The sequence below is a fragment of the Macaca thibetana genome, chromosome 15 (assembly GCF_024542745.1).
Source record: "Macaca thibetana thibetana isolate TM-01 chromosome 15, ASM2454274v1, whole genome shotgun sequence".
NCBI classification, from domain to species: domain Eukaryota; kingdom Metazoa; phylum Chordata; class Mammalia; order Primates; family Cercopithecidae; genus Macaca; species Macaca thibetana.
In genome coordinates this window covers 61,831,948-61,844,664 of record NC_065592.1, presented here as the reverse complement: position 1 = coordinate 61,844,664, position 12,717 = coordinate 61,831,948, and the positions used below count along the sequence as shown (strand labels likewise).

The following is a 12,717-nucleotide window of genomic DNA, read 5'->3' as shown; positions in this document are numbered from 1 at the left end:
TGTTTGCTTGATACTACTGGGATATCATTGCTTCTAGGGCTTTCAGAGAGAGCTAGGAGATACTGTACACATATATGTATAGTTGTATATATGCATTTATATCTGTTGATATATCTGTGTCTATCCATCTATTAAAAACCATGAGTTCATACTGTTTGCAACAGCAATTCAATTCTACTAGATTTATCTTAGTCTTTCCACTTCGCATATTTGTAACTCTCTCCTCTGACAGTAAGAAATCTGGCTCCCATTATTTTTTATGTATTTATGTATTTGGTCAGTCCTCCCTGAATATTTGACTCCCAGCCATCCTGGCCCAGTGCTGACCCCCGTCCCAGGCCAGAGGACCACTCCCCAGCAAACCTCATACTAAAGTTCAGTCCCTACAAAGTAGAAGAGGAAAGGAGAGGAAGAAGGAAAGGCCAGTTTGAAAGTTCAGCTCCAGACATGCAGTGCTCCAGTGCCCCCAGGGAGCAAAACTGAGCCCTGGACATACTAGCTCCTCACCTCCACTGAAAGCTCAGCTTGACTCCAGTGGAGGTTTTTAATCAGACAAAGTAAGGTGACCAGATTCGCATTTTTGAGTGACATTTTGGTGGCTGTGGCCTAGGGAGGAATTGGAAACCGAGAGATGTAGAGATAAATTGGGAGCCACTAGTGACAGTCCAAGAAACTGAAAGTGAGATGCATCCTAGACCCTGTATGTGCCCCTCCTTAGGCTTTCTAGAGTTGGCACACTCAGTGATGTCTGATTTATTATTGTCGGATTGCTGTCCACCTCCCGACCTCAGAGGCATTCTAAGGGAAACAAATATCTTTGGAAGACAAGAAATCACAGGACAGAAGTGTTGGACAGCAATGTCAAGCTAGAGGGTTACGCACAAGTTTAAAGAATGCTTCTGACAAATAACTTCAGTTTACAATAACTTCAGTTTCCTCCAAACCAACACTTCATTTTAAATTTCTGAATAAAGAGAAACTTTGCTGCAAAAGTCGAGGTAAAAGAAGGTTCTTAGGGCATAATAGCTCAGGGTGGGGAGGGTCTGCCATTAGAAATTATGAACATTTATACCAGCAACAAACAATGAGTTTCTGGAGGCAATAGTCATTACCCTCTCTGAAAGAGTAGAGGAGCAAAACCTTGGCAACTCACATAATGAGCCCTTGTCCAAAGGAAGGCAAAAAAAAAAAAAAAAAAAAAAAAAAAAAAAAATTCCTCCTTTTGTATAGCTAATACAAACACAAGCTGCCAAGAAGGGTCAACCATCATGGGTGGTTGATTGCCCATATTAACCCTGATGGCCGCCTTTACAAAAAACTAACACTTGGGGAAGACCACACTCTGCCTTTGCCCATTTGGCTGCCAAGTACACTGCTGCTTTACAGAAATAACAACTGCGAGTGGACTCATGGCCCTGGGTGGTATCAGTGTGTTTGTTTCTATTATTTAGAAATAGATCTGTCATTTTGTCATCTGTGATTTTCTGAAACTATGAGCACTAGGAAGCCCAGCATTTGCCACTCAGGTCTATTAATACTTTGTTCTACTGGCCTTAAGAGATAGTATAATATAATAATTAAGCATGCAGGAGCCAGGCCGCCTGAGTTTGAATGCTGCTTCTCTTGTTTACTAGCTGTGTGACTTTGGACAGGTTACCTAACCTCTCAGAATCTCTGTTAGTTCATCCTGTAAAATGGGAAAACTTACAGTACTTTTCTCTCTAGTAAAGAAGTCAATATATGTTCCCACATCTTGGGTAAGCTAAGTCCTGGGCTCTGCTGAGACCTCAGTGAATGAGGCTCGGATCATGCAGAACTGAGGCTCATAAATCCACGGAGCTGGTCCCGTGATAAGGAGCAACTCCATTCTCAGTGTGTTTGTGTCCACGTCATGGTGGACTTGGGCGTGACACAGGTGCCATGGCATTGAGGGAGACCCAGCAGCAGACGTTTGGGGCCATGATTTGAATTCTCCAGGCCTCAGCTCCTGCTTGTGAAAATGGAGAGGATAACAGTACCTATCTCATGAAGCCGTGGAGAGGAATAAAGGGGGTAATGCACTTAAAGCAACTAGCACAGAATCTGGCTCATTTAAGTGTGATATGAATGTTAGTATCACTATTGTTATTGGCAACCATGTGTAATGTCAGCTGGATTGTGGTCACATCACAGTTTATAGCTCATGCGTGGCTAAGGGTGCTGTGCCCAGCCCAAGTTCAGGGACTGGCCAGATCCAGGCAGAGTGACAGGACCACAGTCTAGTAGGCTGGACTTTGGGCAGAACTCCAGCACTGTCTGGGAAACGAAGTGGAAATTAGGAAGCCAAGCTGAAAGCTTAAAATCCAGTTAAAATGACAGGCCGATCCAGGCACACTTGAGGCTGGGCAAAGGGCAGGAAGACTAATTCCAGCCATTAAGGTGGAGGGAGACCCTCTGTCTCCTGCCTGCCCCTGGTCAGAAGTCAATTGCTCGGGTGCTGGGCGGGGTCAAGCCAGGAGGACTTCAACTGTGATCTGTCAACTCATGGAGCCTTTCCTGCAAGCAGGTTTTGACAAAAGGGACAGAAACAGGGAGAAGAAGCACTCAGAGGAAAGAAAGCAGTATAGTAAAAGAATGCTGGGGAAAGCAGCCTTCCAAATATTTTGGCCAAGAGCCCAACCATGAAGCTAAACACCTGAAGCCTAGGAGCTGAGAGAAACCATAGCAATCATGTTTACCACCCTCCTTATCTAGGGACACAATCCTTTAGCCAAAACCACTGAGGCAGATGTGTTTCAGATTCCAATTTTTTTTGTACTTTAGAAAGATGTTAGGTTTACTAAGACATAAATTGAATAACACCCCTAGCAATTTCTGGGGGAAAGCACCATAATCCAACAGGCTAATCTTGCTGCGGTAAAATGTATAAATATTTACACAAAGTGGGATGCAGCCTGTCAAAAGCATGCCAATTCAGATCCAGTTTGTCACGAAAAGAGTTTACACCACACTGAAGGAAAATGTGTGGTGTTCAGAGCTCCTGGGACCTTGAAGTTGGGAGCAAACAGTTGTATATAGGACACAGCTAAGATGTCCACCAGCCATGTGACTAATCCAGAGGTACACACACAGTTCACTGCAAATTCAACTCAGTTTTTCACTGCATACTAACATCTACCAGGTCCCAGTCACCATGCTCAACACTGAGGTTCTGGTCGTGTATTCATATTCAGAGCTGCTGTATCAAAGTACCACAAACCAGGTGGCTTAAAACAATAGAAGTTTATTGTCTCACGGTCATAGAAGCTAAAATCAAGTTCAAAGTCAAGGTGTCAGCAGGACTGTACTCCCTCTGAAACCTATAAGGAGAGTCCTTCTTTGCCTCCTCTAGTTTCTGGTGGCTCCTGGCACTCTTCGGCATTCCTTGACTTGTAGATGCATCGCTCCAGTGTCTGCCTCTGTGGTCACATGGCATTTTGCCTATGTGTCTCCCTCTTTTCTTATAAGAACACAGTCACATTGGATCAAGGGCTCACCCTACTCTAGTATGACCTCATCTTAAGCGACTACATCTACAGTGACTCTATTTCCATGTAAGGTCACGTTCTGAGGTACTAAGGGTTAGGACTCCAACGTATCTTTTTTTGGAGACACAGGTCAACAGATAACAAGTGGCAAACCAAAATAGGCATAGCCCCTTGCTTTCATCAAGCTAGCAGTCGAGTGGGGAAGTCACATTACAAGTATGTTGAGAATTTTCAAAGGGGGAAGTATTAATGGGACCATACAGTAAGAGAAGTTTACCCAGTTGAGAGTTTCCTCTCTGAAGAAGTAGCATTTTAAATGGAAATGAAAAGATGAGTAAAAGCCAAGCAAATAGGGAAAAAAGGCACTAATGCCCTCACTCTCTGATGCCTAGACCAGAGCCCCGGTCCTCCTTGCACTAGGCTTCCGCAGAAGCCAGGCCCCTCAAAGAAGGACTCTGAGTGTCTCCCAGGCCACCACTCATAGCCAACCTTGCCCCTAAGCCGGCTCTGCCTGGCCTGCAGTTCCTCTCTCAGAAACAGCCAAAGGCACAGAACACAAGGAGTAGGGCATCAGCACCCAGCAAAACCCAGGCCCACAGTTGCAGCCTCTCTGCAGGAGAGAAGTAGAGGAGAGTCTCTGCTTTCTCTTTTTTGGCCTAAGTTGATTCCAGTATTTTTTACCCAGAATCAGCAAAGTCCTTAATATACAGATAGCTTCTGCTGACCTCTGTCCTTGAGAATGCAGTGCACTTTTATCAGGGCAGGCAGATACATCTGTTATGTGAGTTTCTCTGAGCAGTGCTCAGGTGGCCTCATGGCTACCAAATGCCTCTGCTTCAAGGTCCCAGGGGCTAAATTTCTGCCAGAAATGGTGGTAGAGTTTGGGGAAGTGAGGACGTAAAGCCTCTACTTTGATGAGCTTTAACCTTGGGACAGAATTAGCTGTGTAGGCAGCTATTTTATGAGACATACAAAGAGGGGTCACCAGCATTGGCCATGGATGTTAGATTTTGTTTTACACCCACATCATTTTAGTATTTCCCTTGAGTGGAAAGAAAACCTTTTTTGAAGCATAATACACGTAAAGAAAGTACACACAAATCCTATGTGTACACTTGGTGATTTTTCATAAAATGGACCCAGATCCAGCACTAGATCTAGCAAACACCCCGGAAGCCCATCCCACTCTGCTCCTCTTCCAGTTTTTACCCACCACGGGTAACCAGGGTCCTGGCTTCTAACACAGTGGATTAGTTTTGGCTTTTGAGCTTATATAAATCACACAGTATCAATTTTTGTGTTTGTGGTTTTGTTCATTCAGTTTTATGTTTGTGAGATTCATTTATGTTGTTGCTTATTGTTGCAGTTTATTCTCATTGCTTTATATAATCTTGTGTGAATATATCATAATTTTTTATTCATTCATGTGTTGATGAACATTTGGGTTTTTCCAGGTTTGAGCTATTATGAGCAGTGCTGCCAAGGATATTCTTGCATATGTCTTTTGATGAACATATGCAAATTGGGGAAAGGTATATACTTGTATTGGTTGTCTATTGCTGCATAAAAATGTCCCTCCAAACCTAGTAGCTAACAATGACAATAAACATTGATCACCTCTCATAGTTCATTTGAGTGAGGAATTTGGAGGCATCTTGGACATGCAGTTCTGGCTTGAGGTCTTTCCTGAGGTTGCAGTTATCTAAAGGCAAGCTTGGGGCTGGAGGGTCTGCATTCAAGGTAGCTCACTCACATGGCTGGCAAGTCAATGGTGATTATTGGTGGGGAGGCTGCAGTTTCACACATGAACTTTCCTTAATACTCTCTGGGTATTCTCATGACATCGTGGCTGGCTTCCCCACCACCATGAGTGGGCAAAGAGAGAGCATCAAATTGGAAACATTATCCTTTTTGTGACCTAGTCTTGGAGGTCACATAGCATCACTTCTGCATCATTCTATTCATTAGAAGTGAGCCACTAAGTCCAGCCCATACTCAAGACTCCACCTTTGGAAGGAAGGCATGGCAAAGAATGTATGGATGTATCTTAAAACCAATAACACCACAACGTTGTAAAGCTTATAATTAACTTAAGCTAAGGGTTTAAAAATAAGCTGATCGAAATTTACACAAGGATCTAAAAGAAAGAAATTCAACCAGCTTCTCCTCTTCTATTCCTTTAAAACTTTGCAAATGTTCATAGGAGAGTTTTCAAGGTATTTTTTTGGAGACAGCATGGTACAATAGAAAGTGCAGAGGCTTTAGAGCCAGAAACAACCAAGAATGAATCCTGGATTCACTACTTACTAATTATGGATACTTGAACAAGTCAGCCTCTTGGATTTCCAGGTTCTCTCAACTGTAAAATGAGGATAATCAATAGAGCTTACCTCATATTGTTCTGGAGGCAATTAAATGAGATAATGTGTTAAGGTGCCCTTTATGATGGTAGGTCTCACTGATTTGCTCATTTAGCCAATAACATTAACTATCTAAAAGGTGTTCTGATGGACCCTGTGAGTGATACAAAACTGACTCAGAGGCAGGCCCTACATCAGGAGGTGCATACGCTCGTAGTGCCCTTGACACGTAGAATAATCATAATACAACTGAGAAAATGGTCAGTGTCTGGAGCAAGTATGGATACAGTGCTTTAAATATGGATTATATTTGGACATATAGAAATGAAAGACGTTTTGAACTTGCATAAAGACACACTAGAAAACCAAGGGCAGGATTAAGAAAATGTGGATATACACCAAATTAGCCATAAAAAAGGATGAGTTTAGTCCTTTGTAGGGACTTGATGCAGCTGGAATCCATCATTCTTAGCATCACAAGAACAGAAAAAACCAAACACCGCATGTTCTCACTCATAGGTGGGAACTGAACAATGAGGGGACTCAGGAAGGGGAACATCACACACCGGGGCCTATCATGGGGAACAGGGATTGCATTGGGAGTTATACCTGATGTAAATGATATGCACAGCTAACCTTATGTAACAAACCTGCACGTTATGCACATGTACCCTACAAAGAAAACCAGGGGTGGAATAACAGGTAGTGGACACAGGTTGGAAAGTTAGTTACATGTCAGAGCAGTAGGAAAAGATTGAGCGCATACACTTAGTCTTACAGTCTGATGAAAAACATTAAGACCAAAAAATTTTCAACCAACTTTCAGGACAAAAGCTAGGTGGGACTAGCTACTAAAGGATCTACTTACCATGCTTTTTCTTGGCCAATTCCTGTTTGTAAAATCTTTACAAAGATTGTAAACAGAACTTTCTAAAACTGATCTTTAGAAGATGCTTCTGACTTAGAGCCTGAGCGACTGAGCTTTATTATTCCCAGTCTGGAGGCTGCATCAGCAGGGAAATGCAGTGGGATTGTTTTCATAGGCCCTTAGCTCACTGTAAATGTACTTCTCAAGATTTGACCCTTTGGAAATGGCCAGTTCATGCACTCAACTCATCTGCTTATTTGATTGCTACGTCCAGATCATGAGCCACTCTCTTCACTTTACTTCCCCTCAAGAAGAATGATCGATTGAGCAGCCTTCACTTCTGTTACATTATCCAGTCCCAGGCAGTGATGATGTTTAAACATAAGACAGAGACGTTTCTATGCAGCGATGGAACTTTGAAGGAAGCTGGAGCCAATGACCTTTCACTTTGAAGCCAAAGAATTACAAGCAAAAAATTTTCAGTCTTGCTAAGAATTGGGGCTGCAGAAATTAGCAGAAAGTCCTCTTTAAGCCTCACAATTCAGTATGTGGTGCCGAAAGCCTTTATGTACTCAATCTATGTCTCATCAAGCATTCCCCTCTTAGTTTGATGAAGTTTATATGTCCCATCAGAATAAACGTGGTTGTAACCATTATTGGTGATTTTGTGGGTAAAAATTGGATATTCTATTTTATCTCCCTCTTTGCTTTAATGTAAATGAATTCTAGAGCATTAAGGGAGAGGATAGATTCTAGGCTTAGGATAGAACTGCCAGCCAATCTTGGGCCGGCACTTCCCACTTTCCCAGTTAGGGGTTTTTACTCCATTTGAGTTCATGGGAAACGTTCTCTGCGCAGGTACTAAGGGTGTGTTCTCTCCCTCTCTGGTTTCTTCTCAGGTGGGAAATTGGCAAGTGGAGTCCATGTAGTCTCACGTGTGGGGTCGGCCTACAGACCAGGGACGTCTTCTGCGCCCACCTGCTTTCCAGAGAGATGAATGAAACAGTCATCCTGGCCGATGAGCTGTGTCGCCAGCCCAAGCCCAGCACGGTGCAAGCTTGTAACCGCTTCAATTGCCCCCCAGCCTGGTACCCTGCACAGTGGCAGCCGGTGAGTTCTGAGTTACTCAATATTGGAGCTTTTGTTTGCAACAGTGACTAAAGGGATGCTCTCTCAGAGTGGTTTTGTCCAGGGATGTTAAAGGGATGTTCAAGGTCTGCTCATTTCTCCCTTCTTAGTACTCCCCTAAGCTGATTTAAATCCAGATCTTTTCGTTACAAATATCATGCTTTTTCTACTGTATCACATCCCAGTGACCTCCAAAAGCAATGCAGATGACCCATCTGTTCACCTGAGCGTATTTATGACAAAGTTGTCACCAAGCTAAGGAAAATTTTTTAAAATAAAAACAATGTGGTGGGTTTTCCATAAAGCTAAATTTGTTTTTAATTTATACCCTTTCCAGTTTTTTTGCTGTTTAAAATTCTAAGAAATAAGGGTAGTAGGCAATGATTTTTTTAACATCATTACTTAGCAATATAAGAAGTTAGAAATGCTGAGCCAATTCCAAGAATTTTATTTTCCTGGTCCTGTGAATTCCGAAAGTCTGGGAACCATTGTTTCAAAACAGGAGTTGACAAACTGCAGCACTCAAGCTAAATCTAGCCTGTAGTCTTTTTTGTGTGTGTAAATAAAGTTTTATTGGAACACACCCATTATTTTACGTACTGTCTATGGCTGTTTTTGCTCTACAAGGCAGAATTGCATGGTTGTGATAGAGAACATATGGCTCATAAAATCTAAAATATATGCTATCCCTTTACAAACAAAATTTCTGATCCTGTACCAGGCATATATAATAATAGCACAACTATTTTATCATAATTTCCTTTCTAAAAATAATATGCATTTATGAAATGTTCATCTTTTTGCATGCCTTTTAAAAACACAGGATTTTCAGTTGATTGCATAAAATCTTATTTTGCAATTTGCTCCCTATTAGGACATAAAACACTGCTTTAAAGGGACAACAAAGGTCACAAAAAGTAAGCATGAAAGGTGGAGGCGACATACATCTGTGTTTCACTGAGACAGTTTTTTCACTCTCAAAAGTGTCCCAATTTGGGTGATAAATGATATGGTCATCAATGGAGAAGGAGAGAGAATGACAGCTCACGTACCCTCGCCTTGTGCAGAAGGGGCTCCCTTTTCCAGGTAGCTACATGTCCTCCTCTGTGCTTTCTCCTAATCTTTGGCAGAGCCCCTTCCTTCTCCTTGCTCTCTGCCCATCTTGGAGCTGTGGTTTAGCAAAACACTCAAAGAATCAAATACTGATGAATAAGCAAAACACTAAAGTATGAAGCCTCTGGCAGCAGACATTAAATATATATTTTCTTTTAGAGCTTAAATGTATATGGCTAAGTTCATTAATTCCACGATACTAGGGATGGTTTATGGAAGAGGATGTCATATATTTTGAACCCCAATGTACCAGCACTTAAGAAATATATATCATCGCACACCAAGCTGAAGTAAATCCTCACAATTCAGTTAAAAGGAGGTTTTATTAGCCTTATTTTAGGTTTGAGGTAACTGAGGCAAACACAGCTAGCAAATTTGGGGTTGGCCATCACCTCAGTCTTATGTGACTCTTTCCACTATACCAAACCCACTGTGTATGACTCAAAGGCTCTTCAGGGATTAAACATGAGCACTTTTGTTTTACCGATGAAGTAACTGTGGCCTAGATGTAGGCTTGCTTAAGATCATAAAGCCTGGACCAGAACCCAGGTCACCTGATTGCTAGTGCATTTATACTGTTACCTCTAATTGGAATGAATCTATGACCTTAAACGGCACCACTAACCCATGCCAATCCTAATAAAAGGTGAGGAACCATCTCAAATCAACCTCCACTGTTGAAATTGTTAAGTCCCCGTATTATTAGTAGCTTGTTGCTATTAGGTACATAAGTTATGGATAAAATGTTTACTGAATGATGAAATGAATGAATAGATGAAGACTAGTCCTTATAGGCCCTGAAAATGCTGGCTTTACATCTTAGTGGTAAGTTTTTTATGGTTACAGGTCTTAATATTGTTCTAGCCTTGAAATGCAGTGAAGCACCGATGTCTTTTTGATAGCCACACATGCTGCTGAATAATGACATTGACTTATAATGCTTTTTCAGTTTCTAGGGCACAGCCACATATATGACCTTTTTCTGGTCAATTGCCACCACCACCACCACCCATACGCCCAGTATCCCTGTTTGAAACAGTGGACTTCCAGAGAATCACTTATTCTTCAATTTTCATCTACTTTGAGCCCGTGAAGATATGAATTAACTTTGAAAGCTTTTCTATTTCCTTCTTTCAGGGAGAAGCGTTTGAGGATGAGTCAGGTTTAAGTCCATTTTTCAGGTTGGGAAACTTAATAGTAAACAACTGTTTAAAGTTCATCCAATGAACCTTTAAAAAGTCTCTTCTTTCACACCTGAGACACCATAATTGTGAAAAATAGTCAAACATAACAAGAAATAAAGAACACAGAAGGTCAGCGGTGTTTCTACCCTCCAGAGACAGCCATGTTAACGGTTTGGTGCATAGGGTCTGTTTGTCCAGCAGGTGAAACCCCATCTCTACTAAAAAAAAAAAATAATAATAATAATAATAATATATACACACACACACACACAAAAATTAGCCTGCTGTGGTGGCAGGTGCCTGTAATCCCAGCTACTCTGGAGGCTGAAGCAGGAGAATCATTTGAACTCAGAAGGCAGAGGTTGCAGTGAGCCGAGATTGCACCACTACACTCCAGCCTGGGTGACAGAGCAAGAGTCTGTCTCAAAAAAAAAAAAAGAATCTTTGATCACTTTTAGTAATCTCTAAACCTGGAGTAAACAATAGACTATTCATCTTACATTATTTACTGGAATCCAACTTCATTAGTTAAGTTTTGTTGGGAAAAATTAGCTATTGCTGACTGCTTGTGAGAAGAAACCATTGTTTATGTTGGATGGTGCAATAAGTCCAGAGTAACTTCAGGGATCCCTAGGCTAGTTGGCTGTAGTTTTAGAACTCAGCTTAGTTAGGACACCAGCTGTTGACAATCCGTCACATGGTTAGCCCTGATTCCTCAGCAGTTCTTACTGGAAAAAGGGAACTTAGTGTACACTCACCTGGTCTTTTCCATTTAGCAAGGATCTGCCAGAGGATACTACTGAGGTCTCCAATCCTTCAACACCCAACCTACACCCTCTTTCTTATGAAAGAAAAGGACATGGGGGAATCACATGTTTCATTTAAGGAATACAGATAACAACCTGATAGACATTACCTGTTTGAGGGGAGAAACTCTCTCTCCTCTCTATGTGAACACAGTGTTGCCACTGACCTATGTGTATGTTTCTCTTTCTGGAGGGAAAAAAGTATAAATTATGTAAATTGTCATCTGCCAGATAGGAATGCAACCTTCTTTGTTCTTTGTAGAGTATTTGTCTGACAAATGGCAAATAGCCAATATTTACACATTCTGCAGGTCTGGAGAGGACCTGGCATGGAGTCCAAGTATTGATGTTAAGACCTTGTTTTAGAAACAATTAAGCAGAAATGAAACAGAAATCTAATTCTAGCTTTGGTTGTTAGGGGACCATCTTTATTTCAGTTCTGCCTCTTAATACTCTACCCTTTGCTTTTCATCTCTGGTCTGTGGGAAGGATTCATATTTACCTTTACCAATGTATTAATAGCTTTAATATCTTGTTAGTTTATATTTAGATGGCTTTTGAACACTTATTTTATGTGCATTAGTCCTCTGCATCTTCTGTAATTTATTAAATACACTCATCATCATCATCATCATCATCATCATCATCCTCTTTGATATGGGTTATAAGTGAATTTTTGCCCACCTCATGAGGGATCATATCACACGGGTGAGTTACAACACCATGATTGAGAATCACTGTTACCTATACCACAATTTAGTCTGAAACACCTTGGTCGTGACGGTCTACTGCTAGGGTTTTTCTCAGTGACTTACAACACCATGATTGAGAATCACTGTTACCTATACCACAATTTAGTCTGAAACACCTTGGTCGTGACGGTCTACTGCTAGGGTTTTTCTCAGTGACTCTAAAGCCAGTACATGCCTTGTTCAGGCCTTCATCCCTCTGCGCATCTGTCCCTGCCCTGTCTCCAGGCATGGCTCTCCCATCCCTGCTTGTACACTCCCCTGCCCACCTACCATTTCCCACTCCCCTCTGCTGGTCAAGGCCCAGCAGGCAGCCTCCCTCTTCTGCAGTGACTCCTCTATTATCCTACACTGAAACCACATGGTGTTCAGTCGCAGACAGCTCACTTAACAACCACATATTACCCGCTCAGGTGCTTTCTCATGACTTCTGAGTTAGACCACAAGGTCAATGAAGGCAGAGACCAAGTCTCAGTGAGACCCCATAACTCTCAGGACACATCTGCAAAGCGTTGAGTTTGGTACTAGAAAGGTACATGCCCATTCTGCTGGTTTCATTTATTGAATACTTGCTACATTTCAGGAGCTGCTGCTTTTGATAATGAGAGCATCACTTTCTCTGTGTTCAGCACAGCTCTAGACACTTGACATATTTAGCTCACTTAATCCTCACTATCCTATGTGATAGTTGCTTAATAGGAATTTGAACATTCTCTTTTAGACTCATTTGCTGCACTTGGCCTCTCTCGTTTGAGCCTCACAGCAACCTAGTGAGGAAACCAAGACACAAGGCTGGTAAATGTGAAAGGGCCCTGTGTGCTTCAAACTCATTTCCTTTTCCACTATGCAGTATGGCTTTCCCAAGACTTCTTTACTATCTGCTCTTAACTTAAACTATGAAGAAACCTGGTAACAGTCCTAGAATCAGCAGTTTACGGAACACTCGGTATTTGTTGCCTCTATCCAGGACAGTTCATCTGTGTGTTGGCTTCCTGTTGCTGCT

General features: G+C 41.8%; 1 protein-coding gene across 1 annotated transcript in view; it reads left to right on the top strand.

Moving 5' to 3' along the window:
• Nucleotides 1-12,717, top strand: part of ADAMTSL1 (ADAMTS like 1) — a 419,209-nt gene that overhangs the window by 270,527 nt on the left and 135,965 nt on the right. Inside the window, exon 16 of the mRNA XM_050761325.1 lies at nt 7,634-7,844. Within this exon, the coding sequence (XP_050617282.1) occupies nt 7,634-7,844 (211 nt within the window). The remainder of the gene's footprint in view (nt 1-7,633; nt 7,845-12,717) is intronic.